Below are 27,815 nucleotides of genomic sequence, written 5' to 3'. Positions count from 1 at the left end.
GTCCAAAGGAAATCGTGCTAGTAGTCTGTCATCCCAAACAAGTCGAAGCCGGACTCATGGAAGAGGTCCGGAAAGATGCTGGCGGTCCCTGTTTCTTCACTGTCAAATAAAGCCGTGTCCTCGTCCTCATGAGCCTCCTCCGCGGGCAACCATTCTGACTCAAGCTGCTCCTCTTCTGGCGCCTCCTCTCTCGGATTAGAGACAGCAGAAAACCCATGCTGCAAAGGCAAGGCCCCCATGACCTGCCATCTGCGCGCCAGCTGCCGCAAGAGACAAATCGCTCGCCTCGCTTTGACCCACCGCTGCTGCATCACCCACAGGACATGGAAACACACCCGAAACTGCGCAGTTGACGCGCTTCGTAGGGCCTGGTACGTCGAGGTCGCATTGCAGAGGTGCGTCACGGCGGCCGTGAGCACACTGTGAACCACGAACGGGGGCATGTGGTCGACCGGCGCGACCTTGCGGTACTCACGGAGGAGTCGGACAATCGACGCCGCGGCGGTGGACATGGCGCGAACGCATAGCTGGTACATGCTGCTTCGCTGGGTGGCTTGCTTGAGGTACGGCCGGTGGATGAGGATATGCGACATGTGGTACGAGATGTGCAAGTAGATGATCGAGGGCACGATCGCACGGGTCCGGCCCAACTGGATTTGAGGGTCCACCTGTCGTCGAAAAGCGTACAATTGGTCCCGCGCATTCAACAAGATATGGAACTTTTGGGCGCTGCTCAAGCTTGTGAATTCGAACGAGTAGCTGAAGGTTCAAGTTGAATGAGTCGGAGTTCTGGGTGGGTCCTGCTTCTGGGGCGGAAACATACATTCTATCCATGTGTTGATCATGGATGAACCACAAGCGGCATTGATGGTCAAAGGCTAGCTCGTCTAGGGAAGGTACCGGCCCAACGGTGCTGATAAAGAACTGGGTCTTGATCCGCCTCCATGGGAGCATACAGTTGCGTCCCAAAAGGGATGTTGCGATTCTGTCTCGGTGGCATCAGCTTGGAAGAATCGCATCGCGATGTTGCCTCTCACATACCGATCCATGAACACTGATGACCAGAGCGCTCTCAACTGAACGTGACGAGCGTGAACTTCTTGGTGTGAATTGATGGACTCAGCATCGGATAATTTGGTCTCCTGGGCCATGCTGACTGGTAGGCCTAGGTGAAGGGCCATGCTGGCACACATTGCTTCTCATGGTCATAGTTTGTCAGTTTGACATGGACCAGCCCACTGGAATCCCTCAGTGCACTCACAGTTGTACATCCACGCCATGTTGTGTTCCTCGAGCCCCAGCTCCCGCCAGCACATGATAGATAAAGCCTGTACGGTATGAACACTCGGCGATTCTCGACAGTGCTGCATGACCATGGCGTCAACCACGGCTGCAGCCTCCTCGCCAACCGTCCTGCTCTTGGCATCATCCGAGTAAAGTGCGCCAGCGGCTAACGCAGCGGTCTTGATTAGTGTGAGGTCTGCGTTCAGGTGATCGCCGTGCAGCTTATTCAGAGTCTCCGTGTCGACGAACTGGTGAATGGGGTTGACGCATTGTGTGAACAAAGCGAGCAGGTAGCTTGTAGTACTTCGTATGTCCGTCCGGCTAGATCCGGAGGATTCTTCCCAGGAGCTTGGACTAGGGAGAGTCGTAGAAGGCATATGCTTCTGTCCACCCGTGCTCAGATCCTCCCAGTGGGAGACAGGGAAACAGAAATTTCCCGACGGTCCAATAAACGCTTCTTCCCCATTGCTTTCAATACTCATACGCCAGATCAGGGCGCTGACGTCTTCGATCGCAGTTGACATGCTGTCTGGTATAGCAGAAGCAACAGTAGCAGGATCTGCCGTATTGTTATGGGAATTCGCACAAGCCTCCTTGCGTCCGAGCCGGACGTTCTCGGTCAAAGTGACGGCGTTGACGGGTTGGGATCGATGCAACTCCTCTTTGAGCATCGCGATCTGATCTTCCAGCCCCCTCACATAGTCCGCGTCAACTCTACGCCTGTCATGATGGAAAGATATGTTAGAACCGTGGCCGAAGACTATTCAATGGGGATGCAGACCTGTTGCGCTTTTCGGTATTGTACTGGCAAACTGCACGCTTGGTTATACACAACGAGCAAGCAGGACGCAAGCCATCACACTGGAGAAAGCTCCCTCATTACCAATCATTCACGGGGCTATTGAAGATGTGGCGTGAAGGCCGATTTGATGCTCTTACCTTGCGCTTCCGTCTGCGGCAGGTCTCACAGGCCACCGAGACGCGAGAATTTGAGCTATTGGAGTCCATAATGTGGGACTCGATAAGGCTCAAAGCTTGAGGCGGAATCTTCGTCGGTTTTAAGGCCTTCTTCCTTCAGTGGTGACACATAGCAGTGTGGTATCAAGAAGGTGATTTTACAGTAACTTAATGGTTGATTTGTATGCAGAGAGGAAGAGGATGATAAGCGACGCTGGAATCACGTAAGGCAACGCGATAAGCGATAAGGAAGCAACTGCTGCCTGAATAGTAGGGCATCAGGCGCCAATCCACTTACAGAATTCTGCCAGGCGGTGGGATCTGCTGCTGTGCCTGATCTCTCCAACCGTTCATCACTTTTGTAAAAAAAAAAAAAGAAAAGAAAAAGAAAGGGGAGAAAATAAATACCGTTTTATGATGGGATTATGAGTATTTATTTCCATTCTAAGACTATAATAAACAAAAAATCAGTAAAGAGTTTAAATATTTTAAGCTTAAGATTTAATTTTCTGAAATATTTAGTTTAAGTGCAGCTTCTGATTCTCTAGGAACAATTGCTTTTCTTCAAACTTAGGAAGAATATGTATGCCTGACTAATTCGGGCAATGAAAGAACCAGGAAACTGCATGTGCGGTAGAAAGTGGTACTAAGCAAGAGTCAGCCAAACTTCCCGACTGTAAAACAGCCTGATAAACCCGATTCCGGTTGTAGAATCTGAAGCCCGAGGGTGGCAACATGAAGGACAACAAAAGACAAAAGGAACTCTGGACCTTTCATATCCCACTCACCATGGCGCAAGATAAGAGACTGCGTGGCCATACCGGCAAACAAACCAAAGACTGTGAAGTTTACAACCATTGTTGCAGATTAAGTGGTGGTATATTGCTAACACTGAACTGGGCTCTGCAAAGAGCTTATATATTTTGAATATTGTTTAAGGTCTTTGAATATGTTAAATGTGGAATGATGCAACCTGTTATTTTCCAGTTGAAGAAAGATACAAAGCCTAAGAACTGGGCTATGTAGTGATTTTGTGGCACTATTTTTGCCACTGCGTTCTATACAAGGAGGTGGAATGTTAACAACACTTGCTTTGATGCGTTAAGATTGTCGTTTTTGCTACTATAATCGATCTACCGCCTTCATCTCCCCTTGCACTACTTCCTTACCAGGAATAATCTGAGGGTCATCAGCACATAGTACTCAGAGAACAAAATAAAACCGGCAGATCTGAGACTAGGGATAGAGACTCCACTGACAATTATAAGGGATCTAACTGAATACACAAGCCTGCATGCAGCATATCTCTGAAGAATGGATAAATCCTCCTATCCTTGCAGAAATAACCACATGCATGAAGAAAGAAATCTCGATCGAAATTTGAAGTCGCACAACTCGATTAACTTTTCTTTTGGCAAGATCATAGGCAAGCAAAGAATGGGAAACTTTTCGCCACCGCGCTTCTCACGCGATACATGGAAACATGTAGTTGATATAATATAGATTCATGATTTGCAAAGCGCTAGCTTTGCAACTCTGTAAGGGCCTGAACAAGGGTGGCGAACGCTGATTGGCTGACTCTTTATACGCAATTAAACAATCTGATTGATTTTTTTAAATAGTAGTCACATGATTTCTATCTCTGAATTACGCTTCGCCGGATAGCCGGGGGGGGGGGGGGGGTGGTTCTGAAGGGAATGGCAAGACCTTTTTCTAGCTGTAGATTCAGGCCGTAGGTCTAAATTAATAAAACATAGAAAGTATTAAAAAAGATACTTTAAAAGATACTTTAAAAGGTGCTTAAAAAGGTGCTTAAAAAGGTGCTTGAAAAGGTGCTTGAAAAGGTGCTTGAAAAGGTGCTTGAAAAGGTGCTTGAAAAGGTGCTTGAAAAGGTGCTTGAAAAGGTGCTTGAAAAGGTGCTTGAAAAGGTGCTTGAAAAGGTGCTTGAAAAGGTGCTTGAACAGCTGTAAGTATAGGCCCCGCTAAAGGCGCGTCGCAACGCCTTTGGCCAAGGGAGGAACCCGCAGGTCAGGCCCTCGTCAATTTCCAAGCTTTTATGCTCTTGATTCTACCTTATTGAAAGCCCCTATCAATCCTTAGTGAAGATGGAGTATTCTTTCAACGTTTCTGAGTCAACCAAACCATTATCTAGGAGCAGGGTCTGGTTTACAATTTTTCGGGGCGCCTTTTTAATGTAATTCATCATTTTTGGGAGCGCGCTCGCAGAAGCTGTCAAAGCTTTCTCTTGAAATATGCAGCTGATGTGACGCCACAACCTTCCTTATTAGCTTCTTTACTTTCTACCTCTGTTGTTCTCATATGGATCGAGTATTCTTTCCTTGGCGCCATACGCTAATCCTCTCGGATAATTCACTCGTCTGCTGATTCTGAATAGGAGGACAGAAGCTATATGATCGGTTTGTGAAGAAGTGACTATAGAACTTCCAATTGCCTGACTGTAAATCGTCTCCGGCATCGACGATATTGTATCTCAGGCTTGAGAACTCGCCTCAGCAAGCGGGAGGGAACGGGTTGCTTCATATGCAAGCCATATAAGATGCTGAAGTCATGGTACAGAAGTATCTTACAGCAAATGAACACATCTAGGTGGATGCAGACTATGACATAGTACATTTTCATTGTCGGTATCTTCCTAATTAGATTACTTGTGCATGTAGCCACCTCCATACGTAACATCTCTTTAGAGGTGGGAGTGATCGACTCCCGGTGGCTGAAGAATCTCAGCATCACCAGGTAGCACAACTGAGAGTGATATCTCATAACACCTATCAATATAAAGGACTGAAGATGTACCTTGGTTTAGAGATTCCATCTCCGAACACGGCATCCAATCCTCTGCTTAACATCTCTCTTCACGAATGATCGGATCGTTCTTCTTGTTTGACAAAAGCTGATCATGGCGTCTCAAGCAGAAAATGCACAAGCTTTCTCAAACCTCTTTGCTGAAAAAATTTCAGTGCGAAATCTCAAACTTCCGCTCAGGACCTTACCAGGCAGCTTGCAGGTGAAGTCTTCTGGCCCGCACTTGCATCCGCTGCAATAAAATCTAACCAACATCCAGCTTCAAGTTCCGTCCTTGCCATCGGAGATCACGGCAAGAATAGTACCATATGACAATGGCAATACGAACGACATTCCCCGTCTCATCAAATTGCTTCGTCTGTTACAGCCATGGGAGTCTGGCTGTTACCAGAGTCTCCTCACACAAGCAGATGCTATGCTGAAATCGGTCACTGAGATGTTTCCTCTCGAACTTCCAAGTGATATACGGTTGTGCCAGGCAGGCTGGCTTGCAGTGTTTCTGATGGTTGATGATCTCCTGGAGTCAATCCCGTCGTCGGAATCTCAAGATTGTATTCTTGAGGCAGTTGAAATGGTCAATGAATTCCCCAGGGAAACCTCTATGAGTATTTTGTGCCTTGACCCAACACCAATTCGCAGCAAAAACTGATTCTCTTAGGCATTTCCTCTGGAAACGCAACCGCCTGCAAAATACACCATTCCCTCCGCGTCATATACACATGGTTCGAGGGGATTCTCAATCCTCACTCAATCCTCATCTTCTCAACATGGTGACAAGAGAGATCATCAGCGTTCTCATTGGGTTTGCCATGGAAGCCCACTACAGGGAAAAAAAAGTGTATAGTCTTGGTTCGTACATGGCCGTTCGCACCAAGACAATCGGTATAGGTCCTTTCATGACTATGGCGATATGGGGCATTCTCGGACGTAGGATTGAGCACAAAGAGCTGAATGCCCTCATGGACAAGATTAAACATGTCGTTGGACTCCAGAATGATCTCATTGGGTTGGAAAAAGACATACGATCCGGAGAGTGCATGAATTCAGTTCTCATTTTGGCTCGCTCTGGTCAGGTCGGCGATGTCGTCAACGAACAGAAAACGATCCTCGCCCGTGCACAGAGAGTCTACGAAATGCACAACCAGTTGGTCATTGAGGCGGTGGAAATAGCTCAGAATTTCCTTTCGCGTCCAATCATTGATATGACATCGGAGGAAAAGGTCGCTGCAATGGAGACGATTCTTCTTGTCGCCCAACACCATCTGCATTGGTCCACCTCAGCAAGACGGTATGACGTTGTCGACCAGTAATGAGAATGGAAAGTGGGGTATGTCGATGGAAATTGCACTTTCGCCGGTGACTTACGATCAGCAGTATCGATGACTACCTCTTATACTAAGAATGCTTCAAGATTTGTCTGCTCATTACTCAAGCTCAACTTTATACAGAAATCCAGTTGTTCTCTAAAATTGCCAAATATCTTAGACAAGTAGGACCTTTCTCTCGCTTTCGGAAAACCTCGTAGAGTGATTTATCAGCCTTGCTATTTTCTTCAGGGATAAGATCTCAGTCTTAAGAATTGCGTAGCCACTTTGTAGGAGATCAATTGTCAGAATGTTCTTTCGTACCTGTCTCCACAGAGCCAAGTGATAGGCCAACCCTTACAGGCTACCATTTTCGCGAGACCGTCATGCAGTACAGATGCATATCACATAGGGCCATTCTGAATCAAAATGCAGTACATCATGGACTATACTCCTCTGGCTGTTTGCTACATCATGCAAGCATATCTCGTGGGCTTTTGTCTCGGATTTCCATAGCAAAGTCAGATGCCGTGATGCTAGGCAGCAATCAGTCTAGCGCATGACGAGCTCACAGCCACCGATGCTTAATCATTAGTCTAATAGAAATAAGCACTAGCACACTAGCACTGCTATCACTATGACGATTCTAGTTAGGAAAAGCCTAAGATATCCGACCAAGGCCGCAAAATATTACATGTTTTATCTGCAGACGTGTTCCCACCCCAACACTGACCCTCGCTCACACCAGATACACTCACTCCAAGTCGAAATGGTCACCAATCCGAAGGACAAGCCCAAGGTGACTTTGGAGGCGTTAGCCGACCTCCAAGTCCCTCGCGATCTGTCCATCTCCCCGGACGGCACCAAGATCGCCTATACACTACAATCCTTCAGCAAGAGCGGCGAGCATGCCACCTCATCGATTTGGATTGCGAAAGTGGGCGAGGAGAATAGCAGTCGCCAGATCACCTCGGGCTTATTCCACGACGAACAGCCCCGATGGTCTCGAGTCGCGGCGACCATCGCCTTCAAATCGGATCGCCACCGGCCGGGCACCAGCTCCGCCATATATGTGTTGCCGGTCGACGAGGGCGGCGAGGCGTACCCCGTCACTCCGGTGGACCGCGAGAAGCCCATTGTAGCGTTCGAATGGGATGCTACCGGCACGAGGATTGCATACACCAGCGCAGACGAGAAGACAGACAACCAGGTGGCCAGGGAGAAAGCGAAAGATGATCCGACGGTCTGGGGGGAAGACGACGGGGAATATCTCCGCCTGAGGGTCGCTCGTGTATCCGACACCAGGCAAGTCACCACGATTGTCGCGGGTCGTCGCCATGTCCATGGCTTTTCGTGGAGCCCGGACGCCCAGCAGATCTGCTTCGTGGCGCACCAAGGGCCCGATATCAATTCCCCTGGGTTCCATGGCGCCGAGATCTGGATCACATCGACCCCTGGACTGGAGTCGTCGCAGCGGATGGCCCGATTCCCGGGACCGATCAGCCAGATTGCGTGGGGCAGCTGTGGCGTCTACTTCGTAGCCGGCCATGTCCCGACGCACTGCCTGACCTCCCTCTCGCTCTACGAACTGGATCTCGACCAGGGATCCTATGCAGAGCGCAGCACCGAAGGCGATGCAGAGCACTGCTGCATCACAGTCCAAAAGAACAGCCAATCGCGCCTCTCCTGCCGGATCCAGCGGTACCTGGCCGACGAATTCTACTCGATCAACGACGACGGCACGCGGACCAAGGTCTACAGCGAAGAGTGCGAGATGACCTCGTTCGACCTCCTCCAGACGCCGGACAACAGCGCCATCCTAGCGATCACGAAGGGCGACGGGTCCCATCCCGAGGAGGTGTTTTCCGTGTCGGCGTGGGCGGGCACCGTCCAGCTGTCCGCGCACAATTCCGCCCTCGCCGCGCTCCAGATCGCCAGGTCGTGGGCCATCGCCACGCACGCCGCGGATGGATACTACCTCGATGGAATGATCTACGTCCCCTTCACTTACCACCCCAAGGATGGGCCCCTGCCCACCATACTCATGCCGCACGGAGGCCCCTACTGGCGGATCACCACCGGGTTTGCGGTCTGCCACTGTCTCGAGGCTCCGGTCCTGGTGTCCATGGGCTACGCGGTCCTGTGTCCCAACTACCGCGGTGGGAGCGGTCGCGGGGAAACCCACACGGCGTATGCTCGAGGCGGGGTGGGCACCGCCGACTACACCGACTGCATTGATATTCTGCGATACAGTATCTCCCAAGGCTGGGTGGACCCTGCCCGGGTGGTCATCGGCGGGTGGTCGCAGGGCGGCTTCCTGTCGTATCTGGCCATCACCCGCGAGGCGTTTCACTTCCGCGGCGCCATCTGTGGGGCGGGGATATCAGAATGGGACTCGATGGCGATGTCCAGTGATGCGTACTGGATGCAGGGGGAGGTGGCCGGCGGGGCGCCGTGGGATGTGGATGATGATGCCGCCGCCGTCACGCCGGATCCAGACTCGACGAGCGCGGCTAAGAAATGGATTAGTGACACCCACGGTCGGCGGGGCAGCGCACTCTGGCACATGCGGAACGTGACGACGCCCGTCTTGATCCTGCATGGTGAGAACGACGTGCGGGTGCCGGTCGCCCAGGCCATCGCCTTCTATCGCGCGTGTGTCCGCAACGGTGTGCCGGTCGAGATGGTGACGTACCCTCGTGAAGGACACTTTGTTGTGGAACGGAAACATCTGCTGGACATGTGGGCGCGGATGAGGAGGTTCTGTTATCGAAACTTGCAGTGAGTGACGCTGGGAATGCATGAAAGGGGGGCGAAAGGGATAAATACTGAGCGAGGCCATCAGAAAAGAAAGTAAATGAATAGACTGCGAGAAATAAGAGCAACCCTACCTTATCCTCTACATAGCCCTAAATGAAGCATCTCTCAATCTCCACAACCCATCTTGACTAGGATTCACCCCCTCGCCCTCCGCAGAAGATCACTCCGATCCGCCCACCGGCTTTTTTTCACAGAAGCAGGTTCCGTGCCTCCGACGTCTTGATCCTACATGCTAAAGCTGGGCTCATTTGAGAGTACTATTTAACTTCCATGTCCAACCCGAGCAAATCATACCCTTGTTCCACCATGGGGTGTGATACACCTCTCAACACCACATATACTTCGAAGCGTTCTCAATCAGGTAGCCCGGCAAGCAGTTACTCCACAGTTGACGCCGCAGGGGTCCACGTATTTTGTCATATCCGAGGTAGCTGAGACACACTCCCGAGTCCCGAGTCACGGACCGAGTCAATCGGAAAAGCAACGGGTCCACTCCGTGCTTCGATGGACAATAGGGAGTAGAGTCCTAAACAAACCCAAGTAGACTCTCAACCCAGCAGCAATCCCAAAACAACCCCCCCCCCCCCAAGAAGAACCCATTGTAACACCATGATCAACCAACCAGTTAAGCCTGCATTGTGTTCGAAGAACATATGCCATCCCCATCTATCGCGACGACTCGGTCATGTCTGCCCCCCGATCACGTGATGTCTCACCAAGCTTGGACGCTCTTCACTCATTCTCCCTCCTTGCTTCCCAGAGGACGAACGCAATTGTAAGATGTCCAGAGCCGATAGAGTCACAGGTGCGTATCCGAGTCTCGACTGATGTCCATGCATCACCGTGTGAGGTCCGTGGATTGTAGCGACTACTTTGTTTTCGAAGATAAAACACCCTGTCCGGAACAGTAACACGGTAGTCGAAGGGGAGCACTATATATATCGGCAGAGGTACCGTGAACGAGCGACGTTCAAAGGATCTGCGTCAATCGATAAGGGGTTCATCTGCGAATCGGTCGATATGGCTGTACTAGTAATCCGGCCTCGTGCCGCAACGCGGTTACCAGGCTGCTTCAACATGTTGATAATTCAGTTGGTTACCACCACCAAGAAAATCGAGAACACGTTCCAGTACCTTACATCTGAGGCTTTAGAATCGTTGACAGAATCCCTACCTAGCACAAGGGGGATCATCTGTTAGAAGTATTCTCTTGATTTTTAGAAGAAACCTCTTTCGACGCGCAGAGGTCCGGGCGAGTACATTGCATCCTTTGCATCACGATGAGTACTTCCCATCTCCCTACATCTACGATGAGAACATGCAATTTCCCTCAGTGAACACCTTTCAGCTATGCATGCATCCGTTTCGTCTACTGGAACGATCTCTCATTCGCCTCAGACAGAAAACAAACCGCCAGGCACGAGCTACTTCGTCCCGTCGAGAGACATACAAGTAATCCACAAAGCAACTACACTTCAAGAAAGTGGAGGATCAAGAAAGTGGAGGAGTAAAACTTTAGAAACAAAAATAATTGTATTTACAATTCGACTTCTGCAGAGTCATGATTCGTGATATCCAAATCGATCAGATCTATCTTATCAAAAAGTGCATTCGTACAAGGCCTCGAGTCCAGACCCTGGGGTATCTTCTAGCATCATCCATCATGTCGTCCCTCCCTTGTTTTGTGTCTCAAGACACCCAGTCTATCCATTAATGTAAAGGGGTATTTTTGTGTTGGTTCATCAAACTTTTTGTCGTCACGTCACTCAGCCAGCAATTTACAGCTGCTCGGCCCAAGGGGCGGAACCAGGCTGCATCTGATTGAGCCACTTGACGAGTTCAATGACCTCGGCGCGGCGCTCCTCCTCAAGCTGATCGGGGTCAGAGAGGACGGCCTGGAAGATGGGCAGGAACTGAGGGGTCAGCTCGCGGACGGTGGGGTCCTCCCACTTGTCTGTTGTGAAGTTAGTCGAATGTTGAATGGATGTATGTCCTCGAAAGTACTTACACATCTGGCAGATCATGCGGAACAGGGGGTCGTTCTCCTCATAATCGTTCTTGAGGGGAAGGATAGAGACGAGGACGGGAAGAACATCCTTGATGGGGACGCTCTCACGGTGCTTGAGGATCATGCGGGACAGACATCCGGTGGCGTTGTCCTGCAGACGGGAGGCGCTCATGTGGAGGCACTGCTCGAGACGGGAGAGGATGGTGGGGATCTCCTTGACGATCTGGTCGTTGGCGTTGGAGTGCTCGATGAGACGACCAACGGCGTAGGCCGCGTTGGAGCGGGTCTGGGGATCCTCATCGCCAAGACGGTGGACGAGAAGCTTCAAGAAAGCAGGGGTGAACTGAGTCACAGCGCCACCCATGCCGTTGATGCACTCAGCGAGGACACCGACAGCGGTGGCACGCTCAAGGGCCTCGGAGCTACCGGCATAGCGGATGATAATCTTCTCGAAGACCTTCCAGAGCTCAGCGAAGGTCGCGCCCAGAGCAGCAGCCAGACCAGAGACAACGTCCAGACCGGTGTCAACAACGACCCAGTCGAATTCGGAAGTCTCCTCACCGGCCTCGAGGGTCTCCTCTTCAGGACCGAACTCGAGTTGGCAGGGGTGCTTCTTGGTGATGATATCAGTGATCATGGTGATGACGTTGTGCAGGGTGGTCTCGTTGGCGATGAGAGCAGGACCGCAGTAGCGGAGGTTCTCAGCCATGTTGCGGTTGATGTCGGCGACGGTAGCCCTAAGATTGCCTGGTTAGAAACTATGGTAACCAGAGAATGAAGTGATAAAGGCAGCAAGATAATCAAAATATCAGAAGGTTGTGAGTAAATCGTGGTTGACAGCATGCACAACTTTTGTGTGTCTGAGTGAGCTGGGTAAACGAGGTGATCATCATATAAATTGACCCGCATGAGCGGACAAGACCTTTGCGTGCAGAACAAAAAAGCGGAAATATGTATACGTACCGGTCATCTTCCTCAGTCCACATCTTAATGGTGCAGGTCATAAGGATCTCACCGAATTTCTGCACCTCACGAGCAGGCTCAACCTGAAGGGGGAGACCAGGCTTCCACTTCTCCATCTGACCGCTCTCCTCGGCAATGCAGTACAGCATAGCGTAGGAGCGGTGAAGAGTGCTGATGGTGCTCTTGCGAACACCCTCGTAAGGATGCTCAGCGAGAGGGAGAACCATCTCGATAGTCTTCTCGAAGAAGGGGAGGTACGCGGCCTTGGTGTGAGTGACAAGGTCACCAATGACCTCGACGGCAATCTCCTTCTCCAAAGAGAGGGGAGTGGTGGCTGTGATGTCATCCCAGGCATCCTCGTCCTCATCGACATCAACATCCTCAATCTCACCATCCTCACCGACAGGCTCATCGTCATCATCAGCGCTGGCGACGCGGACCTTGCGGCCACCAATGGTCACCTCCTGGCCGACGAGATCCTTAGCGGCCTCACCAAGGGAGACATCCAGATCAGTCTCGTCCTGCTCGATGCAAGCGAACAGACCCTTGACGACACCGTCGAGGAAAGGAGAGAAGTGCTCGGCGTAGACCTTGGACATGGCACCCCAGAAGATGTAGGTGCTCTCCTTGAGGCGGGAGTGACCAAGGTGGAGAGCCTCCTCGGTAGCACGCATGAGGGGCTCGACGTAGGGCTGGTAGCGCTCAGGACCAGCAGCAGCAGCCATCTCGCCCATAGCGTCGGTGACGCTCGCACGAAGGTCGAGCTCCTCCTCGCTATCCTTGACCGTGGCATACTCCTGAAGAAGGTGCATGGACTCATCGAAGAAGGACAGGAAGGAGTCACCAGCAGAAGAGGCCAAAGAGCCGAGAGCACCGGCAGCAAGACCCTTGATTCTGAAGTCGGGGTGCTTGAAGAGCTTGTGGAGGATGGGAACCAACTCGTTCTGGTAGGGAGCAACATCCTTCTCATCGAGACCATCAACGACGGCATCAATGGCGCTGATACCAGCCTTCATGATGTCAATGGTAGGACCATCCTCCTCACCCTTGTACTCCTGCATGGCGCTGGCCAAGTTCTTAAAGAGCAAAGGCATCAATCTCTCGTGCTCCTGGCTCAGATCCTCGGCCAGATCGTCCGCGAGACGAGCAACAGCGTGGAGAGTAGCCTGGCGAACCTTGGGCTCGGGATCAGCCAGGAGCTGAAGGACCATGGGGAAGATCTCCTTCATCTGAGTGCTGATAAAGTCGGGAGCACCCTCAACAACCATGCCGAGAGCCATGATACCAGCACGACGGTAGTCGGGGTTGGTGTTGTTGAAATACTGGCCAAGGGATTGGAGCAGGGGAACGACGACCTGGCTGGGGGGCAGGCTCTGGGCAAGCATGTCCAACAGACCAAGGGCGGAGCGAGCAGGGGTGATGTCGTCGTCGAGGGCGGAAGCGTCACCGAGCTCAGTGACGATCTGGAGGGCGCTGCGGGTGAGCTGCTCACCGATGCGCATGCCCTGAACCTTCAGCTTGCGGTACTGGATGCACTGCATCAGGAAACTGATGGCCTGAGTACGGGTGTCCTCATCAGCCTCAGTGTTGGAGGCGATCTCGTTCATGAAGACAACGAGGTCCTTCAGGTGAACAGTCATGAGAGCAGGGTCGCAACCGAGCAGGGTCTGGAAGACCTCGAACGCCTGCATGACCTCATCATCCTGCTCCTTGTCAATGGCATCCTTGAGGACAGCCACCATGGAGGGCAGCAGGTTCTGGAAAGCGCGGACAGGGCCCATGTTCTCCTCAGAGTCCAGGTACATAGCGAGCTTGCTCAGAGCCATGAGGGTGTTGATCCGGACCTCCGAGCTCTCAGGGTCACTGATGGTCTTGCTGAAGAGGTTGAACAGGTCCTCGAACTTCTCCTCGAACGCGTCACCCAGAGTCTCCAGAATGGTCAACAAGATGTAGACACCGACAGCACGCTCTTCCTTGTTGCCACTGCTAGCAGCCTGCAGCAGGAAGTTGGGCAGCTCAGCCCACTCGCCATCGTTCAAGTCGATCTTGGCGATGGCAGAGATGACGCGAGCAACGGAGTGGCGGACCAACGAAGAGGCCTCGCCGAGAGCAGAGCGCAGCAGCTGCTCACGGATCTGGGGCTTCTGGTTGGCCTGGACCGCAACCCAGTGCTTGACCACGAGAGACCGGGCCTCGACGGCAGCCAACTGTCTCAAGTTGGCATCCTCGTGGCTAGTGGCAATCTGGATCAAGAACACAAGGGACTCGGGCTGCTTGTAGAACTCGCGCTGGAGGACGCCGGTAGCCTCCTTAACGTTGCCCTGAGAGGCTACACAGGACAGTTAGTCTTCTCCATTCACAACCAGCAGGGCTGTTGCAGTGTCCAGGAAAAACTCACGATTCAGGACAATCTGAAGTTGTTGCAGGAACCGTTGCTGATCCATGATGTGTGTAACGAACTTCTGTGAAGATCGGAAAGATTTTTGGAAAGATCCCACGGAGGGGTGCAAGAGCAGAACCTTCTTTTCAGAGAGGAACTGACGAGTTTGACGAGAGCCGGCTACACAAGCTGGACAACTCGTAGGGTATCACAAAAACAAAGATGGCACAAAAAGGAAAGAGAGACACACAACAAGGAAAAGGGAGAGAAGAGGGAGAGGTAGAGGGAGAGGGATGGAGAAGGAAGAGGGAGGAGAGTGAAGAAAAGAGAAGAGGAAGAAAAAGAAAAGGAGATGGAGGGGAAAAAATTGGCAATAAATGGGCGGAGAGACGGAGAGAGAGAGAAAAAAAAAAAATTATGGGTGGGTAAAATTGGAGAGTTCAGCGGTGCGCATTTAGCCCCTTCCGGGCTAGCGGTCTGTACCACTCGGTCTTGCGGCAGTCTCAGGGTAACTTACACAACCACAAAAGAGTGTTTTGGTGTGGTAATGGCAAAGGTAATGGTAAACATGGTTACTTCTTTGGGCCGCTGCCCGAACTCCCACAGTTTATGCTCACAACAACATTAGCAACAGCAACATTATTAGGTGGATCTACACTAACTACTGTACAGAAAAGGTTTACATGCAAGATGCATTCACTTCCACATGGGCCCACGGAAGGCTGCATGCATTCGCCTCGACTTGATCTCATGGTCGGCAACGAACCGATGGGCAAAAGGCAATGATTGATCCAATCTACTCACGTTTTGATTTGCTGCATGAACTGCTAAGACGGTGGGGTACTACCTTATGTACTCCCTTCCCACAGCAGTCGACGCAACCTCTCGGATTCTGTGCCATATGATGGATCCTAGCATATACAGTATACGCCGATCTCGTGACCGAAGCGAAACAAAACTCAATCAATGGATAACCTGGAACATGTCTCTCAATAACCATTATCAGCAGTACTACTCGCGGATGAAAAAGCATGCCAGACCCGACCCTAACAGAGAACCAGACCGTATAACCATCTCGCATTATGTCCAAAGAAAAGCCCACAAAGCAACCCTACAATAAAACTGCAAGCTTTCGTTTTGAAAGCATCCAGCACACCCAGCGGAGTTCTCCCCTCTTCACAAAGGCTCCCAAGAACCGAGCTTTCTAATCAATAACAATGCAGAAAGCCGTCTCCTCACCCACTCGAGAGCTATAAAACGCGGCCAGTCGAGTCCAAATTACTCTAGGATATCACTACAACACACCCAGTACATCCTCCACGCACCAACCCCCCGTGATATCTACCATGCCCGAAGAAGCAGCGAGTGTGTTGCCTGTCGCCGCAAGGCTGAAACTCAGGCAGGACCGGTGGCTCGAGACGCTCGGCAAAGTCTTTCTCGTGAGCGAGGGCTACATCGTCAGAAGGCCCCCATCGCTCCTCGAAGACCTGTACAAGGTGGTCACCGTCGAGATCTTCGGCAACGGTCGATGCTTCGTGGTGGTGATCATCGAGCCCCCCGTGGAAGAGGAAAACCGGTCCGCTTGCTGGGAGAGCCTGGACGCGCTCCAGCGGGAGGATTGGTTCCAGCCCGTCAGGGGACAGCCAAGAAATCAGGATATCTACGGGGCCTTGCAGATGGGGGACGAGGTGATCTTCACGAAGAAGGGCCAGGGCCCGCCAGCGAAAGACGGGGGGCACGTGCCAGCGTCGAGAACCTTCGAGGCCGAGACGGTGCTGAGCTGGGACGCGGATATCTCTGTGATCGAGTTCCACCTCGAACAAGTGAAGTCCAAAATTCAGATAGCTAGGCTTCGTCGGTTGCTTGGCTCGGTATCAAGGATGGTGGTGAGACAGGGAGTGTTTGAATTTGCATGAATCAGGTAGGAAGAGCTAACTAGTGAAAGCCGCAAAAGCTGCAGGTCTAGTTATAGATTACTGCCAGATACCAGATACACAGTTCATTGTACTCGGAAACCAGACTCCTTGGATGACAACCATGACAACTCCAAGCCCCCGAACATTGCAATGATAATCAAGAATGAAAAGAATATGAAACGATATTTCAGACCACTATGCGTGACATGAGTTGCAAAACACCATCTCCTCCATTGGACATTATAGACCACACCTACAAACAGCAAGTGTTCATCCAAGATCCCGTAGCTTCCCGTACTACATTTAATATTCATCAGAGTCGTAATCGTCATCGACCAGCAGGGAACGGTAGCCCCGCGCAGCAAGATTCTCCTCGAGGCCTCCGTCGGCTCCAGGATCAGCGTATCCTGTGTTTATTGTCAGCAACGAGTCTCTCATACGATACCGCAAAGCTGTCACTAGTGCCTTACCTTCTCCGCCGAAGTAACTGAGTGCCACCGGCAAGAACACGAGAGCGTGGGTGGCCGCAAACAGGACCAGTGCCAACCAAACCCGGAAATAGTAGATCTCGAAGATCTTGCTTCGGGTGAAAGCCAGGACACAGACACCGAGGAGCTTCGTCACTGTGATGCCGCTGAAAACACTCCCGCCGACGTTGACCAAAGCTGTCCATGCCCGCGCATCCTTGCCCCGGAACTTTGTCGGCACCTTCTCCAGGATACCCCGCGAAGGGAACATGAATGCACGAGCAATATGTGCACAGAATTCGACCGCAATTCCCACGCAGATGATCAGGTTGACGAGGGAGACAGCATTGAGGGAAACGCCGGCGACTGCCATCGCCCCAATAATGTCGATCATGATCATTACCACAGTTGTCGTCACCACCGCTCCAGTAGCCACGGATCCAAGCAAGGCAGAAGTAAGGATGAAAATGATAGCAATTGCGCATCCAAGCAAGGTTCCGGTCAGCCGGATGATCGACACATATTGATCGAAGTAGATATAGGTTTTCGAGTAGGGAAAAACGTCAATATCATGCTCCTTGGAGAGACCGTCAGCGATGCGCCGTGCTGAGATGTAAGACTTGATAAAGTCATCTTGGCTTCGGAGAGGAGTGTGGGTTGTTCTAAAATGGGTGGCATTGGTCATGATGCGTTTGGGATCGAGGACGAGCGCATTGCTGTAGGGGGCTTTGCCTCCAAGAGGGCAAGAGGCGTCCGTCGGAGCTTGAATCCATTTCTCAGCATAGTGCATGAACTCCTGCCCTGTGGGCATGCCATAAAGAGAGATGTTCCATGCCGGAGTCCTGTCCTCGAAACACACTTCGCCGTCCTCGGTGCAGCAGTCGTCTTGCGGGTTCAACCAGTAAAAAAAGTCATCGATCCAGCTCGCAGTTGATCCGGAGATGTAAGAAACGTTCGGACGCTTGGATTCTTGTTCCAGGACAAATGGCAGGGAGAACTCTTCACAGGTCGTGAACCGTCCACACAATTGTTGTTGATGACGCCGTTCAGTGACGTTGACATTTCTTGTCACAAAGTACACTGGTGGTCCGCTTCCAAAGTAAGCGTCCAGGTCGTTGAAGTACTGCACAAGATAGGAGTCGCTAGGCAGAGCAATGCGCTGGTCCAGGCCAAGGGCGACCTCGGGAACCAAAGCGATACCAGCCGTCAGAAGGCCTAAGAATGTAATCACCACGAAGACTTTGACCTTGCGCTCTAGCAGGAAAGTCGCATAGACTTTGCGGATAAATGATTGCAGGATACTTTCGCCATCGTGCTCGTCCAGTACCTGGTCTTCAGACATCCCAGAATGGGCCTTGCGGACGGTCAGGCACGGGAAGCAATCAGCGCGCAAACTTTCGACGCGTCTTTGATTCAGTGCTAGAACCGAGATAAACATGGTAACCTGCAAGACGGCATTGATGAAGACAGCCCCTGCTGCATAAACTGCAAAGTTCTTCACTGCCGGCATTCCGACGAAGACGCCCAGAGCAAAGGCAATAGTCTCCGTTGCAGCGGAGAGGAAGATACTGGGGCCGATGCGGCCGACTGCACGAGCAATCCGCTCGTCGATTTCTTCGTCCGGATGGCTGACGTTGATCCTTTCAAATTCGTGAACAATGAGGAAGATGTTGTCCACTCCGACAGCTAATACCAGGAAGGGGATGACCTCCGCGATGATCAATGTGACCTTGATGCCTGCCGCGGAGAACAGGCCGACCGAAGCAGACACAGACATCAGAACGATGATGATGCCCACAATACCAAGGGTGAACTTAGATTGCACCAGAGCGTTAGCCGGGTTCGTGAACAGCGACTTCCAGGTCACCGTGACCGATCCCAAGGCCAGGGACGCGTAAATGAACATGATGATATAGCTGATGACCACGATCTTGGCATCTGTGTTGCTGGACTTGTTCAATTCTTGCTCAACGCTGATCTCTGTGTTGAAAGACACACGGAGACCGCGGTCTTCGGCCTCTTCTTGTACGACTCGAAGAATCTGCTGGATGGTCTCTTCCCAGTCGATGGCGTTCGCTTCCTCTTCTGTGCCTTGGGCATAATTATTCACCACCCAGGTAGTGAACAACGCCTGCGCATCGAGCACATTGCCGGTACTCTCATATCCACCAAGAATCATTTCGGGTCTTAGAGGCTGCCCGAAGGCGGGTAAACAGCTTACATCTCCAGGGGACTCGGTACAATGCTGGAGTCGTTCTTGCCAGGTGTGAGGGTCTAGATTCGACAACGAGCCATCAAAATAACCGGTCAGAGACTGGACCACACAAGCATCGCCAGTAGGCTTGAAGCAAACGTCGTCGAGAAGGAGCCCCCGATCTTGGGACAATGTTCGGTGCACCCTCAGCTCTACACCAAACCACCAGCTGAGCGTATCGTAGCTCAGCACTGGTCCGGTATCATTGACCAGGAAGGCTTGCTCGGCTCGGTAAAATGGTCCGAAATGCTCATCGAAATAGGCTTTCTCCTGCGCGGCCGCCGAGGTCGGACTCACCCACAGGCGAACCGGGTCAGTTTCGACAGCAAAACGCAGCCATCCCAGGCTCAAAACTCCAACCAGTATAGTACTGGTGATGATAGTAATTGCAGGAAACCGAGCGCAGGCACCACCGATCCGATTGAACATTCGGTCCAGGGCGGCGTTGAGCTTGTAGACACCGTTAGGCTGTTCAATGTAACCGCCTGCTCGGACAATGTCGCCTTCGTCCTCATCGTCACTAGGGGCAGGATCCTGCAGAAGCCTAGCCCGCTCAGGCTTGTGGTACCGCCGCTCCCGATAGGTGAAGTAGCTCGATGCGGCCACGACGGTCAATAGGAAGACCGAGTAAATGAGGATTACTGCAAAGGACAAGCATGGGAGCAGGCCGACGTGACAGTATCGATCTGTCTTGACGGCAGGCAGTTCCGGACAGACATCCGGACAATCGACGCAGGAGCAGCGGAAGGCCTCGTCGGGGTCATTGCATGCTTTGGGCTTGATCGGCAAGGCTTCCATGCCCTGCGGGTCCGAACCTGCAGGTTCCGTCCTGAAGTTGATCTGGAAGGGGCTTCCCAGCAGCTTCTTGTCTCCCAGAAACTTCATGAAATGGGGATAGTCCTTGGCGCCTCCTCCGATGAAGTCAATGGCCTTGCCACCTGAGGCGCCATTCTTCACGTTCTTGCAGCTGTCGTAGAAGCCACTCTGGTATTCCTCCGACCAGACATTGTCAATTTCCGTGACCAACTTCTTCCCCGAGCCATTCTGCTCAATCTGCGTGACATTGACAAAGAGAGACTGGTCGGGCGAGCAGGTAAAAGTACAGAAGATGTTAAAGAAGTTCTCTTTGCAGGCGGGACATGAGGCGATGATTCCTTCGGCGAGTTTGAGGTTCTTCGAAAGCGCATCGATCTAACGGTACGGATCATCAGAGATGTTCCTGCGTTGGTGGGCAAAACGGGGTGGCATGACATACCTGTTCATCCTCACAACACACGGGCCCATCCTGCCACTTGCTACCGCACAGGTCGACCAGCTTCTTCCTCACCGCCGCTTCGGGCTGTTTGGCACGCCCATTGTCGGGACAAGGGAGCTCTCCGCCAAAGAATGATTTCTTGCCGCAATGCCCGCGAAGAGCGCAGCGGCCGGGCTCGTGGATATCGGTGTAGCCGGAGCTGTCCTGGGCCTGAGTCTGGGCCTGAGTCTGGGGTAGGAGAGCGCCAAGACCCGCGAGGATGGGGATCAAGCGGTATCCCCGCATTGCTCCTGAGGGGAGATAAGCTGTAGCTAGTGGGACGGAGGGGGGTGAGAATGTGATGGCATAAGAAGAATACTGAATAAGATTGATGCAAAGAGGGATGAGGAATCGAGAGGGTGATGGGGCGATGGGGGGAGGATGAGTTGTAAATAAGGTGCGGAGGCACCGAGCAAGCAAGCAGGCAAGCAAGCAAGCAGGGGAGCTTCGGAATGACGACCAGCCGCGGTTCGTACGTAAGCGGCGCTGGTTGGTTAGTCAAGTTACTCCATTGACCCTGGTTGCCTTAGCCGTCGGGCGGGAAAGTCAGGCACATCACTCGCATTTAGCCGTACGTACTCATGTTTCAGGCAATGGGGCAGTATGGCGTACTCCACTCGAAGCCGGAAGCGGTGAGACCTGCCGGGCGGTGATAAGTCTTTCTGCCACAGCTGACCCTTCCAACCAGTGTTTAGTACAGTTTCCAGTTCCCAGAGTCTGTACGACGTTGATATCTTATGAAGCAAGCTCAAAGTAGAAAGCGGTGAGATTTGGTGTTATGCATTCTGCCATCGCCTGGTATGATGGTCTCTGTAGCGCTTACCATTACCATTACCATTACCATTGACCTTGACCCTAAAGTCCGGATATATGGAAGCGGTAATGAGCCCGTTGACTCACATTTCGGTAGAACCATGATGATTCTCTTCCCTCATCAATGCATACTCGAAACAACATGTACGGCTTGGACCACCGCAATGACCCAATATCGCATCATACCATGAGCCAGGCCATCGTCATGCGGCACGATGCCGACAAATATTTTTTCAATCAGAGACTTGTTACTCATAGTGCGTATCCTCATGCGCTCTGCTAATATCCAGCGCGCTACGCGATTAGCCTACTGACACCTCTACCCAATTCATCATGCCATTCTGGTCTCGGAAGGGGTCAAAGACCAAAGCGGCGGACAGCTCCAAGCCAGTGGACAAGCCCGAGTCCGTGTCCAGGGAGGAAGAATGCAGGGAAAGGTACAACTACGCGAGGAACCGGTATCGTCGACTGGTTCCCACTGACACCGTTTATAAAACCCGTGAACAAAAAGAGGTCGAGGAATGGGCCGAACAATACACCAAAGAGGCAGCACTGGGCATCCTCATCCTCCAGCGCCTACATCGTCTGCAGTTGCTCGGGTCTCTCACGTCAGAAAGGCTCCGCCGGCACGGGGAAACTCTCACCAAAGTGAACGACAGCACGCCACCACCGGCTTACAGTAAGCCGGCGCAGGGGCATCCTCACCTGGAAGCAGAGGTAATCGAGCTCCGCAGAGACTACTGGAGGCATCAACTTCGGTTGCAGGGCGAGTATCGACGGCGTCCACATCCGGCAAGTCCACGCATGGAGCTGTTTCTGGTCGGCCATGAATATAAGAATCAGTATGGCCAGCCGTACGAATTCGTGGACTCGCAACAGGAATGTGCCAATGCAGGGGGCTGCTGCGCACGGTCGTGCGGGTGTTGTCAGAGGGGGCTTTATGCCATAGAAGCCAAGAAGGATCGAACGAGCCCCGTCTACGGCCACTGCACTCTGGAGTGCGCTTGCTGTATCCAGTTTCGTGAGTGTTATGTGCCTGATGAGCGTCTGTCGCCTCCGAAGACCAGGCCTCTGCTCAGATGAAGTTGTCTTGTGTATAGGGCTCTGTATTGGGTGCTCTCTTCCCCTCAATCGTTCGTGGCCCTTTCTTTTTTCTATCAAATAGCTTACAATCGGTCCCATCATGTCGATGACCCATCCCATTTCTATTTAATCTCTCTTCAGCCTGTTATCAACTATTCTTGAACTTTCTGCGACCCTTCTTCAAGCCCTCTTCAACCTCCAAGATACCGCTCGCCATCTTCTAGCTTACAATCAATCTAAGAAAATCAACTCTTGCGAATATCCAATGCCAACCACTCCTCCAACCCAACCTCAACCACCCCCAGCTCCATTCCTACCTTATGTCCCGTAAAAAGGAAGGTCCCACTACCCCCCAAAGACCCGAAAAAACACCCCCTCCACCCCCTCCCTAACGCCCACCCCACCCCTCCCCAGCAACATCCCCCTGAGCGCCCCAAACTCCCAAGCTGCCAGCCCCCTCCACACACTCCCCACAACGTCCACCGCACTAGCCTCGGGATCCCACCGATCCGCCGGCACCACCGCATTCACATCCGCCCCGAACTCCACAAACAGCCGCACGATCTCCGCCACCCGGCCGATCCCCTGCGGGTCCACATCGTAGTACCGCAGCCACCGACGACGCTCCGCCTCGCGCAGGCCCTCCAGCACATCGATCCAGGGCGTGCGCGCTCTGCCCTGGAGGTTGATGTACGGCTGGTTCGGGTCGATGCCCGCCTCGAGCAAGTCGCGGATGATCTGGGGGCTGGACAGCGGGTAGACGGTGTGGCGGCGGTGGGCGAGAAGATGTGTTGTGTGGGGGAGGAGGGGGATCACCCTTTTTGGTGTTGGGTCGTCTTCGCCGTCGGGATGAAGCGTGTCGTCGTCGTCTTGGGGGGGGTGTTTCTTTGCGGGATCGGGATTTTTTGCAGGGGGCGGGGGTACGGGTATGGGTACTTGGGCAGCTGCGGGTACTAGAGGCCGAAGTGTCCCATCGCGGATTTGTTGACGAATCAACCGCGCCAGCCCGAACTTCGCCGCGAGGGCGAGGAATGGGTGTTCGAAGGCCGCCCGCTTGCGCATCTCGTACGTCGAGAAGAGCGATTTGGCCCAGTGGTCGGTCTCCGCGGTGGCGCGGAAGGACCAGTGCTGGCATAGGGCGGTGTCGAAGGCGGGGATGAGGAGCAGTTCTGGCTCGGGGGAGGGGGAGAGGCGGGCGTGCGTGAAGGCAAGGGGGATGGCGGGCCACCATTCGTCGATCTGGCGGTGGCGGGTGAAGGGGTCGAGCGGGTGTTTGAGTTGGAGGATGTGGGAGGTCAGGAGGGAGTGGTGCGGGTCGAAAGTGTCTTTCAGCGGGTGGGTGAGGCGGGCCCAGATCTCGGGTTGGGAAAGGTAGTCTTTCACTGTGCGGTGGACGTATGTGACCTTGCGCTGGGCGAGGAGATGAGCTGGGGATGGGGTGGTGGCGTGGTGGACGCGGATGGTCGAAGGGTTGGGCCGGTGCGTTACGATCAGGCCTGCACATTCGTTGGTGAATCGGCTGGCTGTGAGGGAGCAGATTTGTTCGATTTGTTCGTCGCTGGCCTGTTGCACGTCTTCGGGGATGCTGAGCTCGGAGGCTTCGACTTGGTCGGCGAGGGCGAGCTCCCATAGTTGCATGGTGATGGCTTCTTCTTGGCCGGTGGCGTTGCAGGCGTCTTCGCGGGCGTTGAGGAGCTGGAAGATGCGGGAGATGGTGGTTGTTTGGTTGGTACTCGCTTGCTCGAAGATGAAATATGTGAAGAGGTCGTCTATATTGGTTGGGTGCTGGAGCAGGGATTCATGGAGCTGGGGGAAGTCGAGATGACTTCGCCGCGACAAGGATTGGACCGCCAGTGCTGCCCAGAGAAAGACACCATCAGCCCGATTCACGATGTCAAGAATGAGCTGTGATGCCTTCTCGGGATCCTTGCTGAAGAGGGACTGGATCTCCGGATCGGCAGATAGATGGTCTCGCGAGTAATCCAGCATATCCTGGCGCGTGCAGTCGTGGAGTTCCAGCTTAGGGTTCTTTCCGAAGGCTTCACGGAATACCGGCAGCGGCCGACTGGACAGGCAGAGCTTGAGGTGAGTGAACGAGGACACGAGCTCCTGCAGAAACGAGATCACATCTTCGTGATTGCCTGCGAACTCATCCAAGCCATCGATGAACAGACAAACTTTGGCTTCACCGGCTGTGTGCTGCATGAACCACCGCAATGCGTCCTTCAACTCCTTCAAGTCCCAGGCGACCGTCGCCTTGATCCGTTCTCGCGTAGTCAGGCGCCTGAGATGCTTCCACCGCGCCGGAAACACGACCGGGACAAGATGAGACTCCTGATCCAGCAGCTGGACCAGCAGATGACGCATTAGCCCCGTCTGGGACCTCTGCTCCAGGGTGCCACTGATCCAGAAATAGAACCCCGCTGTGATGAGTGGCTCATCCCCGGCCCATGTCGCCAGAAATGTCCTCGTGGTAGGATGGGACATCAAGAAGCGCATCAATGTTGACTTCCCGGACCCGGGTTTGCCGCTGACCCAGAAGATGCCGTCGTTGTTCCCACTGGATAGCCACTTCACCAGCGACTCCTGGACGCTAGAGCTGTGGTGATTCTCTGAGCCATCGGCAGCTAAGATCCAGTCGAAGGTGCCGTCGTGAGCGACCGCAACACTGTCTTCTCGATCAGTCATGGAACCGAACTTCAGGCTTTCGAGCAGAAAGTCCTGAAGGATCATTTCCTGGTCGGAGAATAGGGTCTCTTTGGTATATGTCTTCTCATCCTCGGGAATGCTCTTCTTCTGCCCGGGCTTCTTGCCAAAGAGCGACATCGCCTTCTTTCTAGCTGATAGCTTCCCATCTTCGTGCTGTGTGTCCGGCGGGTCCTGGTCGCGATGATCCTTGGTGGCGTCGAGCGCATCGAGTGCTTCACGGGTCGCAACGAGTTTGTTTGACTGAGTACTATCCATGTCTCAGTATGCTGACGGCTCCCAAGTGTTTGAGGGCATTCTCACCTGGGTAGATACTCCGCCGCAGACTCAATTGTGGCAATGATAGACTTGAGGCGTTCCTCCAACGTATCGACATCTTCCCGCGGCCATAGTTCTCTGAAGTTTCTCGCACTATGGGGAAGCTTGTGTTCATTGAGCTGTTCCAGAATATCGAGGCGACAAAGAATATTCTTGGTGATGACCTCACATGCATCGCGAACATTCTTGGATCGGTCCGGTTGTGTCAACGATTCTGCATTTGCCACGGAGACCCGGGAAAGCCTATCGCCCAATACACCGAACTCAGCTGCGACAGCATCTGCATCCCAGGAGTCCGTGAACTCCGCATCATCATCGAGATCATGAATTGCATACAAATTCTCAACCAGGCGCGTTCCGGCTTGGAGAAATTGTGCTATCTCCGTCGAGGGAGAAACGATGAACTCGCCCATTCTCTGAACGATAACTATGCAGCTTGGACGGTGGGCTGGCGTGGCGATGGAGATGACCCAGGAACAGAGATACAAGCAGGGAAACAGATTCACCGCGAGGTTGAGGTTCATCGCGGGGTACTGGATCACGCTATTAATAGATTAAATTGGTGGCTGCTTATCTCCGTCGGTGAGCACCTATAGGGCTCCAGGGAGACTATCGCGCGCAGCCATCATGGATATCATGGCGTGCTTCCGGATAAGTAGTCTTTCTCGCCTTTCAGGTGTTCGTCCGATATCCGGCCATTTTGATCACACCGTCTGTCATCTCTTCGCACAACGAATTGCGTATGCGGGGTAGCGATGGAGTGGCATTGCGGCAAAAGGCGCAGAGGAGCCGAGAATCACGCACACAACCAGCTGCAAGTGTCACCTTGTGAGGAAACTTGCTCAATGAGACTCTGAAACTCTGCGGGACATGCTTTTCAGATAAAGTCACAGGGTGTGGGTGAAAGCCTCTTTTGTATCCCGAGTATAAAACAAGGTCCAGCACGTAAGTTAAGTGAAACTGTATGACGGCTCCACCCCCGATAAGCTTCCCCGCAGAGCTTTCCGCGCACCCGAGCAAGTCTTCTTTCGAAAAGAATTACCTTATCAAGTAAAGAGATCCAGCCCCGGAAATGTAAAAAGCATACGCCCTCCCCTCAACCACCATCAAGGATCCCGCTCCCCCTTCCTCCTCCTTCTCCTCCTCCTCCTCCCACATCCCACCCAGATCTCATGCCACATAATACAACAATGCCCCCGAAACAACACATCCACATCGCCCTCCTGGACACCGACCTCCCCGTCCCCACCATCTACGCCCACCGCGGCCTCTACAGCACGCAGTTCCGACATCTCCTCCGCGCCGCCGCCGCCACCATCAACCCGGCCTACGAACTCCACACCACAGCCTTCGACGTGGTCGGCGGCCACCTCCCCGCCTACGCCAGTCTTTCCCAGCACTCCTCAACCCCAAACCCCGGAGCCAGCACCGCCTCCACCTCCAACCTTGCAGCCGAAGACACAGCCCTCAACCCCCTCTCCATCCCCATCACCGCCATCCTAATCACGGGCTCCGCCGCCGCGGCCTACGACCCCACCAAACCCTGGATCGCGGCCCTCACCACCTTCCTCCAAACCGTCCACTCTCAGTACCAGGGTGTCCGGCTCTTCGGCAGCTGTTTCGGACACCAGATCCTCGCCCGGGCGCTGCTGGAGCTGCAGGGAGCCGCGGGCCAGCAGCCCTACGTGCGCGTGGAGCCTGCGCCGCATGGGAAGGAGGTCGGGTTGAAGAGCGTCGTCCTCACCCCGGAGTTCACGGGGGCGTTTCCGGGGGCGTTTCCGGGGGCGTTTGCGTCTCCACACAGCCGGAATGTTCCGCCGGATGGGCAAGATGCAACGGACGCGGACGGGCGATGGAGGTGGAGGTGGAACATCCAGATGATCCACGGCGACCACGTCCGGGTCTGTCGGCCCTTGCCGGCGGGGTGGTGTGTGGTCGGGGCCAGTGCGGAGTGTGCGGTGCAGGGGCTTTATCGCCCGGGCAGGGTGCTGACCTATCAGGGGCATTTTGAGTTCGATGCCGAGGTGAACCGCGAGACGTGTCTGGAGTTTGGGAGGAGGGAGGGGTGGAAGGCTGAGGATGTGGAGAGGTGGGTGCAGGCGATTGGGGCGGATGGTGAGGGGAGTGATGCGGTGGGGGCAGCGGGGGTGGTGGTGAGGTTTTTTGCGGGGGAGGATGAGCACGGGGATGATATTGCTTTGGTGCGGGGTGGTGTTGGGGTGCTTGGGGAGGGGAAAGGGAAGGATGGTACAGAGAAGACGGGCTGGGGTTGGAATTGGTTTAAGCTGCTGGGGTGGAAGGATGGTTAGGTTTGGTTACTGGGACCAATTCAGTACATCGGTAGTGGAAAAGGTATAGACATAGCAAATAGAAATAATCAGAAAAAGTATTATATGAACATAATGAATTTGATAATGTAAGTATG

At 53.2% G+C, this 27,815-nt stretch overlaps 9 protein-coding genes across 9 annotated transcripts; 5 read left to right on the top strand and 4 right to left on the bottom strand.

Moving 5' to 3' along the window:
- Positions 1-17: 17 nt before the first annotated feature.
- Positions 18-2,292, bottom strand: BO72DRAFT_375892 (uncharacterized protein; the record flags this gene model as incomplete). Its single annotated transcript, XM_040941193.1, has 6 exons — positions 18-759; positions 824-985; positions 1,042-1,195; positions 1,262-2,004; positions 2,066-2,145; positions 2,224-2,292. The coding sequence occupies 6 exons, from the start codon at positions 2,290-2,292 to the stop codon at positions 18-20; spliced, it is 1,950 nt and encodes a 649-aa protein (XP_040802173.1).
- A 3,674-nt stretch (positions 2,293-5,966) lies between these two features.
- BO72DRAFT_495315 (uncharacterized protein) lies at positions 5,967-6,374 on the top strand (the record flags this gene model as incomplete). Its single annotated transcript, XM_040948538.1, has 1 exon — positions 5,967-6,374. One exon carries the CDS (start codon positions 5,967-5,969, stop codon positions 6,372-6,374), a length of 408 nt encoding a protein of 135 aa, XP_040802172.1.
- A 687-nt stretch (positions 6,375-7,061) lies between these two features.
- On the top strand, positions 7,062-9,266 carry BO72DRAFT_447222 (S9 family peptidase). Its single transcript, XM_040944482.1, has one exon. It carries the CDS (start codon positions 7,138-7,140, stop codon positions 9,151-9,153), a length of 2,016 nt encoding a protein of 671 aa, XP_040802171.1. The 5' UTR covers positions 7,062-7,137; the 3' UTR covers positions 9,154-9,266.
- A 1,415-nt stretch (positions 9,267-10,681) lies between these two features.
- BO72DRAFT_485381 (putative importin beta-4 subunit) lies at positions 10,682-14,603 on the bottom strand (the record flags this gene model as incomplete). The annotated part of the gene is made up of 4 exons (XM_040947886.1): positions 10,682-11,142; positions 11,197-11,933; positions 12,160-14,488; positions 14,558-14,603. The coding sequence occupies 4 exons, from the start codon at positions 14,601-14,603 to the stop codon at positions 10,967-10,969; spliced, it is 3,288 nt and encodes a 1,095-aa protein (XP_040802170.1). The 3' UTR covers positions 10,682-10,966.
- Positions 14,604-15,850: 1,247 nt separating this feature from the next.
- BO72DRAFT_76897 (uncharacterized protein) lies at positions 15,851-16,607 on the top strand. The gene has a single exon (XM_040950695.1). It carries the CDS (start codon positions 15,886-15,888, stop codon positions 16,453-16,455), a length of 570 nt encoding a protein of 189 aa, XP_040802169.1. The 5' UTR covers positions 15,851-15,885; the 3' UTR covers positions 16,456-16,607.
- On the bottom strand, positions 16,385-20,865 carry ncr1 (sphingolipid transporter NCR1). The gene is made up of 3 exons (XM_040942201.1): positions 20,432-20,865; positions 16,926-20,367; positions 16,385-16,862 (listed from the first exon to the last, which is right to left on the bottom strand). Exons 1-3 carry the CDS (start codon positions 20,714-20,716, stop codon positions 16,759-16,761), a joined length of 3,831 nt encoding a protein of 1,276 aa, XP_040802168.1. The 5' UTR covers positions 20,717-20,865; the 3' UTR covers positions 16,385-16,758.
- Positions 20,866-21,211: 346 nt separating this feature from the next.
- Positions 21,212-22,559, top strand: BO72DRAFT_526943 (uncharacterized protein). The gene has a single exon (XM_040950071.1). The coding sequence runs from the start codon at positions 21,617-21,619 to the stop codon at positions 22,364-22,366; it is 750 nt and encodes a 249-aa protein (XP_040802167.1). The 5' UTR covers positions 21,212-21,616; the 3' UTR covers positions 22,367-22,559.
- Positions 22,560-22,711: 152 nt separating this feature from the next.
- BO72DRAFT_458005 (uncharacterized protein) lies at positions 22,712-25,330 on the bottom strand (the record flags this gene model as incomplete). Its single annotated transcript, XM_040946361.1, has 1 exon — positions 22,712-25,330. One exon carries the CDS (start codon positions 25,328-25,330, stop codon positions 22,712-22,714), a length of 2,619 nt encoding a protein of 872 aa, XP_040802166.1.
- Positions 25,331-26,580: 1,250 nt separating this feature from the next.
- BO72DRAFT_375776 (uncharacterized protein) lies at positions 26,581-27,699 on the top strand (the record flags this gene model as incomplete). The annotated part of the gene is made up of 1 exon (XM_040941190.1): positions 26,581-27,699. The coding sequence occupies one exon, from the start codon at positions 26,581-26,583 to the stop codon at positions 27,697-27,699; it is 1,119 nt and encodes a 372-aa protein (XP_040802165.1).
- Positions 27,700-27,815: the final 116 nt, after the last annotated feature.

The sequence above is a fragment of the Aspergillus fijiensis genome (genome assembly GCF_003184825.1).
Source record: "Aspergillus fijiensis CBS 313.89 unplaced genomic scaffold BO72scaffold_18, whole genome shotgun sequence".
Lineage (NCBI taxonomy): Eukaryota > Fungi > Ascomycota > Eurotiomycetes > Eurotiales > Aspergillaceae > Aspergillus > Aspergillus fijiensis.
This window is presented reverse-complemented; position numbering and strand designations above follow the sequence as displayed.

Coding starts and splice junctions, on each gene's coding strand:
- BO72DRAFT_447222 (XM_040944482.1), top strand. CDS start 7,138: ATGGTCACCAATCCGAAGGACAAGCCCAAGGTGACTTTGGAGGCGTTA.
- BO72DRAFT_76897 (XM_040950695.1), top strand. CDS start 15,886: ATGCCCGAAGAAGCAGCGAGTGTGTTGCCTGTCGCCGCAAGGCTGAAA.
- ncr1 (XM_040942201.1), bottom strand. CDS start 20,716: ATGCGGGGATACCGCTTGATCCCCATCCTCGCGGGTCTTGGCGCTCTC. Junction 20,368..20,431: donor TGTGTTGTGAGGATGAACAG/GTATGTCATGCC, acceptor CCGTACCGTTAG/ATCGATGCGCTTTCGAAGAA. Junction 16,863..16,925: donor CAGTTACTTCGGCGGAGAAG/GTAAGGCACTAG, acceptor CAATAAACACAG/GATACGCTGATCCTGGAGCC.
- BO72DRAFT_526943 (XM_040950071.1), top strand. CDS start 21,617: ATGCCATTCTGGTCTCGGAAGGGGTCAAAGACCAAAGCGGCGGACAGC.